The sequence below is a fragment of the Lycium barbarum genome, chromosome 3, assembly GCF_019175385.1.
Source record: "Lycium barbarum isolate Lr01 chromosome 3, ASM1917538v2, whole genome shotgun sequence".
NCBI lineage: Eukaryota > Viridiplantae > Streptophyta > Magnoliopsida > Solanales > Solanaceae > Lycium > Lycium barbarum.
Window position 1 is genome coordinate 108,023,701 of NC_083339.1, and position 9,393 is coordinate 108,033,093.

The window sequence follows — 9,393 nt, forward strand, 5'->3', positions numbered from 1 at the left end:
AATTTGGGTGTCTAATGACAAATTACTACTATATAGAAAGGTGGGTTGGGCACTTTTTCGTCGTCCACCCACCACTTTTTCGTTGTCCGTTTGTGGGCCAAAAAAAAATTGTGGGCCCACATATTTTAAACAACTACTAATTTTTTTTTAAATTGTGGGCCCCATATTAAACACCAATCAGTAATAAAAAAAAAAGAGAAGAAAAAAAAGTGGAACCCACCACATCCAAACTCACGGGAAAACAAAAGTGGATCCCATATTAACAAAATCAAGCAATATTAAAAAAAAAATGAATCCCATATTAAAAAAATAAACAATGTTAAAAAAAAGTGCTTAGAAAATCAAACAATTAAATCAATAATGATGGATTCATTGCCACATGCGTATGAACCCATTAGAGGGAGCAAATGAAATTATTGTACAGCAACACACTTAAAATACAAAAATGTTTAGAAAATCAAACAATTAAATCAATAATGATGGATTTATTGTCACACGCGTATCAACCCATTAGTGGGAGCAAATGAAATTATTGTACAGCAACATACTTAAAATACTTATATATATATATATATATATATCCGTTTTCCAATTTTTGAAAATTGAAAAAAAAATTGTGGGCCCATATAGCCTGATGGATTCATTGTCACATGCGTATCAACCCATTAGAGGGAGACTCTGGAATTATTGTACAACAACATACTTAAAATATAAAAGTGCTTAGAAAATCAAACAATTAAATCAATAATGATGGATTTATTGCCACATGTGTATCAATCCATTAGTGGGAGCAAATGAAATATTGTACAGCAACATACTTAAAATACTTTAAAAAAAAACGTGTGGTCCTCATATTAAACACCAACCAATATTAAAAAATTTAAAAAAACACCAACCAATTAAGCATTTAAAAAAAAGTGTGGTCCCCATATTAAACACCAACCAATATTAAAAAATAAAAAAAACACCAACCAATATTTTTTTTAAAAAAAAAAAGATGTAAATAAAGTGGAACCCACCATCTCCAAACTCACGGGGAAAAAAAAAGGTGGACTTCATATTAACAAAATCAAGCAATATAAAAAAAAAAAAGTGAATCTCATATTAAAAAAAACAAATAATGTCAAAAAAAAAGAGTGTAGACTTTGTATTTGTAGCAAACACTAATATAATAAAGTTTTAGATACGGAACACAAACTACAATGTTATATTAATCGTATTTTGAACATAGTATCCCATATTGACAAAATCAAGCAATATAAAAAAAAAAGTGAATCCCATATTAAAAAAAAAAACAATGTCAAAAAAAGTGCAACTTTGTATTCATAGCAAACACTAATATAATAAAGTTTTAGATACGGAGCACGAACCATAATGTTATATTAATCGTGTTTTGAACATAGTGTGTGTGTATATATATATATATAAATAGTGCAAACTAATAATGTCCAAAAGGGTTGGCCCCATACTAAACAACACCAAGCAATAAAAAAAACTATATAAAGCATGGGTTAGACCCATGCTTCGTCGTCCGTTGTCCCTTCAAAAAAAAAAGGAGGGGTGGGCCCCATACTAAATAACACCGAGCAATAAAAAAAATGAAACTCACCATCTCCAAACTCATGGGGAAAAAAAAGTGATCCCCATATTAAAAAAAATATAATGTTAAAAAAAAAGTGCAGACTTTATATTCGTAGCAAACACTAATATAATAAAGTTTTAGATACAGAACACAAACTACAATGTTATAGTAATCATGTTTTGAACATAGTATATGTATATATATTACATGTATATAATAGTCAAATTATAATTCTAATCGACGTTCATGCAAAAGACAACATGACAAGTAAAATGAGCTAAACCGAAAATATTTACTAAAAATTTAAAAATAGTATTTCTTCGTTTAAATAAAAAAATTAATTTCTACTTTGTTTCGTTTTAAACATGTAAAATTAATTTAATAATTTGAATTAGAATCGTCCAAATCAAAATTTGATAAAAAAATAATAAGTATTTTACACCTTTAAATTAATCGAATTAAAATTAAAAGTATCAACTGATGCTTAAATATTGCTATTGTTTTATCTCAAAGAAAAGAAAATAGTTTCCTTTTAAACAAGTCTTCTCTTTTAAAAAATATTAATAAATTTGCCAATTTTGTGTTCATAGCAAACATTAATATAATAAAATTTTAAATACGGAGCACAAACTACAATGTTATATTAATCGTGTTTTGAACATAATATATACTTTATATATATATATATATTATCACTAATAAAAAAATAATTACGTACACATAAATGCATTATAATCTAAAGTGTTGGGCGCACCCGTGTAGTTTAAGAAGAAGTGTGGATTTATTTGGTCAAAAAAGAAAAAGATATTTGTTGCGAACAAGTTTGTAACCACGTTAGTGTCAAATTTATGGCGGTCGTCGCGTGTAAGTTTGGCAATACAAAAACGCGCTCTCCCTAAATTCACCACCAACATCAAACCCGTAATTCGCTAGCTGAGAAAAGGGATGGGGAATGTTAACTGCGTATTCTGTGGATGCATAGAACAGGCGAGCGTCGGTGTGGTGGAAAAATGGGGACGTTTTTATAGGTTAGCAGAACCAGGACTCAATTTTTGGAATCCCTTGGCTGGTGAATGCCTCTCTGGAATTCTCTCCACAAGGATCAATTCTCTCGATGTCAAAATTGAGACCAAAACCAAGGTTTACTAATCTTCCTATTTTTTTACAATTCTAATTTGTATATGCAAAAGCTGAACGATCTGTCGGTTAATTTAGATTTTACTTTGCTAGTTACAATTGTAGTGAGTAGATGTTTCACGATTCATTCCTGTGATGCAATTTTTGTGTCAAATGTTTGTATTAGTTATGAAAGGTAAACCACATATTTATAATATACGACAGCTATTACCATTTCCCAAATAGACAAAACAAAATTGAATGATCGATCGGTTATTTTTTATTAACAAATTGGTTTTATCCACTCAATTCATATTAGGATGGTATCAAATGAGTGGATAAATCTAAGAAATATTGGGTTGTGAGAAAGAGGGAAAAAGCTTAGATGTTCTTAACTTGCTATTGGTCGGTGAAAGTATATTCAAGCTGATATCATGTAGCAAGTTCAGTTCTGTTAAAATAAATGAACTTTAAACTGTTGGAATTTCAAGCACGCTTGGTTCTGTTAAGTTGGAGATTGGATTAATACACTCTTGAATTGATGAAGTTGCTGATTTTTAGGGAACTTTACCTACCCCTATGATCTGCAGTAAATGTTTCCAATGTATGAATAGTTTCGCTGTTTGTAAGTCGTTCAGATATTGTGCAGTTCCTTTCAGAGTAATTCATGCTGAGCATTTTTTTTTCTTTTTCTTATTCGTCTGGACGAATAGGAACTGCAGTAAATTGACACTAGGCTAATGGTAGTTCTCTATGATATGATGAATGATATTCAAATGCTTTTGATTGTGAGGTCCTTTGATCCAATATACTTTGCCGTAAAGCTACTGGTATCTTTTTGGGAATTCAATAGCTGTATAGGACAGGGGTGGTTTGATTTTAGAATCTCTAGTTGGAAATGGACCAATATGTTGCTTTACCTGGAGAAAGTTAATTAATATGCAATTTGTTCAGGACAATGTCTTTGTTCAATTGCTGTGCTCGATCCAATATCGAGTGATCAGACAAAATGCTGATGATGCTTTCTATGAGTTGCAAAATCCAACGGAGCAGATTCAGGCTTATGTATTTGATGGTAATTTGGTTTTTTTGTGGTTTTACTTTTGTTGAGTATATTCTTTCTATCTTTTATATTTGTGCCACTTGTACAATGCTCATCTCATTCAATCTTCTCGATCCTTCTAGTTGTTCGAGCCCATGTCCCCAAAATGAATTTGGACGAGCTTTTTGAGCAAAAGGATGAAGTTGCTAAGGCTGTCTTGGAGGAACTTGAGAAGGTAAATTTGTGTTTTTGTGCGGGCGGGAAACGAAATCAATCTTACCATTTTTAGATTTGGAACAGAACCTGATCCATAGGAAAGAGGGGATTTAGTAGGATGGTGAGGGGTAAAGAAAGCAAAGGAAAAAAAAAAAAAAAAACTAGTTAGTTTGTTTGTTCATATGTTCTCTCTCTATGAAACTCAAACAAATCTTATTTTGTTTCAAACTGTTGGAGCCTGGACTTTGCTTTGAAATGCAGGTCTTAAATGGCATAAAATCATTTGGATGACTTCAGCTCCCCAAAAATTTTGGGTCTTCTGCCACTTGTTTGTTTCTTAGTTGAGATTTTATCATGCAAACTGCAACTTTTGATCAATTTTATGTGGAAGGCAGGGAATTTGGATCATAATTAGATTGCCTCTCTGCTTGGGATTGTTTTAACACTTGCTTCTTACTCAAGATGTTTTCTTCCCTCATTTTTTGCAGTTCGTCTTAATATCTTTTTCTTTTTTCTCACAGTGCATTCCTCCTATTATCTAGTAGCATGTATTGATTGGCAATTATCAATTAACCTTTTCTGAGAAGATACTCTCAGAATCTTGAAAGTGGAAATTTTATGTTCAAGTAGTCATCTTCAACTAATTGAAGGAAATTAGGCTTTTCTGCTGATCTTCCTTTCAGTATGTTAGGGGAAAACGCTCGGTCTTGGTCTGCAGTCTTTAATATATTATACTACCTCTTAATATGTCTCTAAGAGAATATATTGTATTTCTCTTCTTAATTTTATTAATCAAGTAGAATTGTAGAAATGAGGCAGAACCAACAACACAGTGTCCTTCCACCCCCTCCCCTGCCCTGCAAAAAGGAAAAATATTCCACAAAAGGGAAGAAAAAAAGGATTACTCTGTTAGCTTACTCCAAAAAAAAAGGAATGTTAATGCAAAACTTAAAAGCTTTGGTCTGGCGTGTGTTCTAGTTCTTTCTTCTCTTTTCATTAGTATGCCAGTGAAAATTCTCGACCTTGGTCTAGAATAAATTTTGTTATTTTTACTGGTCAAGTAGAATTTGATGTAGAACTCACTGTAAGCTGTTTGCTGCCGCCCCCTCACACACACACACAAAAAACCCACCCCAAGAAAGGGAAGAAGAAGCACAGCCAAAAGGAAAAAATACAATCTCAATCTGACTTATCGAAAAGGAGAAACTGGGAACAGAGAGAGTTTAGATCATGAAGTTGTTCTCTAAGAAAGCTTTAGGGACCATTTTTTCAGAGTCTACAAGGGTTTGAAACTTTCCCCAGTCCAATAGGAATTTTTTGTTTCTTGGAGTCTCTTATTTAGTTTATATGTCAGGTGATGGGTGCGTATGGATATAATATCGAGCACATACTGATGGTTGACATTATTCCTGATGCTTCTGTGAGAAGAGCAATGAACGAGATAAATGCAGGTAAGACACGCTCTAGTTTTGCAGATGAATAACGTTTCTTGTTAAAAAATGCATGTTTTAAGATCTGAAGGGGATTAGTTTCTTCTTTCTGTATTAATATACAAATAAAGTGCTGATGGTATTTATGTTTGTACTCTTCCTACTTCTGAATTAGTGTACAAAGAGTGTTGATGATACTTAGTTTCTACTTCTGAATTAGCATAGTTCTGCAGAATTTTTAGTTTCTACTTCTGAATTAGCATAGTTCTGCATATGAATAAAATTTGTGTTCAAAGAATGCATGGTTTAAAATTTGAAGGGGAATTAGTATGCAAATAGCGTTAATGGTACTTCAATTTCTGCTTGTTGACCTCTGAATTAGTTTACAAAATAGAGTGTTGATAATACTCAAGTTTCTACCTTTGTGTACAAATAGAGCATTGGTGGTACTGATCTGTTGTAATCCTTGGTAAATTCCAATGCACATGCCGGCACTTAGAAACTTCTTTTTTTTTTTTAGGTAAATAAGTTGATTTTATTACCAAGTGAACATTACAGCACAGGAAAAACAGAACTGGACAGCCCCCAGTTCTGCAGCAAACTACTACATCTATTTCAACCTCCTACCTCACTACACAAGCTCAGAACATCATGATCACAACTTTACTACAGAACAACTAGTACTAAGGATAGAAGTTCAGGTTAGTCGATTGAGGATGCATCTGGTGTGTGGAGGGACAAATGTTACCTAACTGTCCCTTTGTTTCTGGAAGTACTACTACAACAACAACATACCCACTGTAGTTCCACAAGTGCGAAAGACCCTCGGCTCAAGAGAAAGCAGGGCAAAAAGTCAGCCAAGAATTGATGAAAGTAAAGGAACCATGGCAAAATACTATAAATAAGCAGTATGAAAATAAGTAACAGTAAATGTAGCAAACTAATACAATAATCGGAGCACAAGAGACATCAGAAAGTAACAGGAAGTTAAAGGTCAAGGAACTACAAAGATAATACAGCGCCTACTATACGGAATGGATACACGGGACTACGTTCCACTACCTACCTGGAAGTACTATATGATTGAAATAGAGGAGGACTATATGTCCTCAAAAGATTCAAATGTTCATTATTGCCATAAAAAATATTTTTTTCCCAGGTTGTTGTAATAGATTATAGATTGTTATCTGATACGTGGATTAAGAGTTTTCTTAACTATATACTCTTAATCTTATTCTGTATTGTAGCTCAAAGGATGCAGCTTGCTAGTGTATACAAAGGAGAAGCAGATAAGATTCTCCAAGTTAAGAAAGCAGAAGCTGAGGCTGAAGCCAAGTATTTAGGTGGGGTTGGGGTTGCCAGGCAGAGGCAGGCAATTACTGATGGTTTGAGAGAGAACATCTTGAACTTCTCGCATAAAGTAGAAGGGGCCTCCGCTAAAGAAGTGATGGATCTTATAATGATCACCCAGTATTTTGACACCATCAAAGACCTTGGAAACTCTTCAAAGAACACTACCGTTTTCATACCACATGGTCCTGGCCATGTTCGTGACATTGGTGACCAGATACGCAACGGCCTGATGGAGGCAGCTAGTGCACAGGTCACTGAATAGGTGTGCTGGTCCGCAAAATATACTGTGAGAAGCATCTCCCTACCTATGTCTGGACAGAAGGTTACACGATAAGAACAATCTGAGTTTGATAGTTTTGGCTTGGATTGCTTTTGTTTTCTCTTTAGCCATGAGCATTGGCAACATTGTTTATGCTGTATAGCAAAATAAAATAACAAAGTTTTAAATAGAAAAGCGAGGAGTACCAGAAAATCTGTATATGCACTTTCAGGTGCTATAGCGACTAGTGATTACATCTGTTAAGTGGATGGAGATCTAAAAATATGTTGATAGGTATATTGACCTTGTCATCTGTGTATGGACTGCATATGAGAATCTATATTTGTTTCGGGTTCATCTCATGTTCAAGCTAGTGTAACGCATTTATTAGCTAAAATATAGCAAGAACTGTTAAGATTTATCTTACTATCAGCTCTGTTTAACCATTTGTTTCTGGAAAAGGTCACAGCATGGGTAACGTCACTCAAGTTTTTGTAATATTAACAGGTTGGTAATTAATTCCTTGGCGAAGGAATGCTAGCCCCTAAAATTGACGAAAAGTTTGGCCGTCATGTTTTTGTCATTTTCAGCTTGTTCTTCATATTTTCTAGAGATCCTTAGGGGTGGGGATGACAATGGAAAGGTTTAAACTTTAAGATTTTTTCTGAACCCATCACAAATTACTGCTCTAGTATAACAAAAATGTTTTTCAAATTAATAAGTTAAACACGAACTGTTATTCTCAATCTTTAAAATACATAGATTTGAAAGTTTGGTCAAATAGACTATATGGTTAGTTTGGTCAAATTTTGAAACTTCAAACAAATTAAAACTAAAATTAGGTGGATGAAAAAGTACCTAATAATGAGTGCGGTTAAATTTGACTTATCAATTAAAATTCTTTTGACAGCACTAAGTATTGCTAGTCAATGCTCAATAGGTTGGCAACTTTGTCCTTGCTTTAAGCATAGAGCATTCTTGGTAATTTTGATCTCAATACCTTCACCGTGAACTATTAGCTTGTACATCAAGACGTTATTACGGTATTACCTATATTTGAAAAATCATCCATATTACTTTTGAAAGAAATTTGAAATGCAACCATCCCTCTATGTTGGACCTAGCTTGTAGAAACCAAGCAACTTTTAATTCAGAGCCTATCGTACTTTAAGAACTGGATGAAAATTGAGAATGGTGACAAGCTAACAATTGGGCCTAAACCGTGAGTCCATTTTGCCTCCTATTTGGATACGGGAAACTTACATAAATGACTACATTTTGGGGTTATTTTTTTAGGTATAGCTACACTTTAGCTAATTACATTTCGTAGCTACAGTAGATGCACACTACAGTAGATTGTATTTGCGCGCTACAGTAGATTGTATTCAACATTCGGATTGTATTCAAAATTCGGCTGTGTCAGATTTTGGTGTATTCAAGTTAAATTTCGTTGTATTCAAGTCAGATTTCGAAGTATTCAAGTTAGATGTATTCAACTAAGTTGTATTTAAGCAAATGTATTCAAATCAACTGTATTCATTTGTAGCTACTTTTACCCTGTATTCACTTTATTATATTTAAAATTGGTTGTATACGAAAAAATATCTTTCAACATACACCCCCAAACACTGAATTTTGCACTAAAAATTAACGAATACACTCAAAAACTGAATATAAGAAATAAAATTCATGAGTAAAAAATGTAGTCAAATTCTCCTCATTGTATACAAGTCGAATGTATTCAGCTCAAAAATCGGTTATATTCAATATTTACATGGCTAGCTCAAAAATCATTGTATTTAATATTTAAAATGGCTCTCTGTATTCATAAACGACCTCGCTGTATTCATGAATACAACGAGTAACAGAAACTGTCACTCCCATCACCACCACCAACAACTCTCGCCCCCATCCGCCACAACAACACTGTTACCACTTCTTCTCCTCTTCACTGCCGATAGCAACAACAACAGCCATTGCCGGAGCTTACTTTTTCGGCGAACCACAACAACAACACCAACCACAGCCAATAACAGCAACAACAACAACCATTGCCGGAGCTTACTTCTCCAGCGAACCACAACAACAACACCAATCATAGCCAACAACAACAACACTGCCACATTTTTACTCAGATCTGAGTTGTACAATAAGCTAAAATAAAAGAGAAAATAAGAAAGGAAGAAACAAAACAAATTAAGATTTAAACCATTCACTGAAAGAAACAAAACAAATCTTCACTGAAAGGAAGAGAAGATTTAGATGAGAGACAAAAGTGATAGAAATGGAGGAGAGAGAGAGACCAGATGTGAGAGAATGGCTGAATTGGGGATACATTCCTCTTTTCATTGTATTTTACCTTGTAGTTAATAATTGTCATTAACATACAAATGTT

At 33.6% G+C, this 9,393-nt stretch overlaps 1 protein-coding gene across 1 annotated transcript; it reads left to right on the forward strand.

Moving 5' to 3' along the window:
- The first annotated feature begins 2,394 nt into the window (after positions 1 to 2,394).
- LOC132631759 (protein PPLZ12) lies at positions 2,395 to 7,355 on the forward strand. The gene is made up of 5 exons (XM_060347455.1): positions 2,395 to 2,722; positions 3,653 to 3,773; positions 3,884 to 3,975; positions 5,311 to 5,407; positions 6,634 to 7,355. Exons 1-5 carry the CDS (start codon positions 2,528 to 2,530, stop codon positions 6,999 to 7,001), a joined length of 873 nt encoding a protein of 290 aa, XP_060203438.1. The 5' UTR covers positions 2,395 to 2,527; the 3' UTR covers positions 7,002 to 7,355.
- Positions 7,356 to 9,393: the final 2,038 nt, after the last annotated feature.

Bases quoted from the DNA above. Each gene is read 5' to 3' on its own strand.
- LOC132631759 (XM_060347455.1), top strand. From the start codon at position 2,528: ATGGGGAATGTTAACTGCGTATTCTGTGGATGCATAGAACAGGCGAGC. The intron at 2,723-3,652 runs GTTTACTAATCT...CAATTTGTTCAG, and splicing joins AAATTGAGACCAAAACCAAG to GACAATGTCTTTGTTCAATT. The intron at 3,774-3,883 runs GTAATTTGGTTT...CGATCCTTCTAG, and splicing joins TCAGGCTTATGTATTTGATG to TTGTTCGAGCCCATGTCCCC.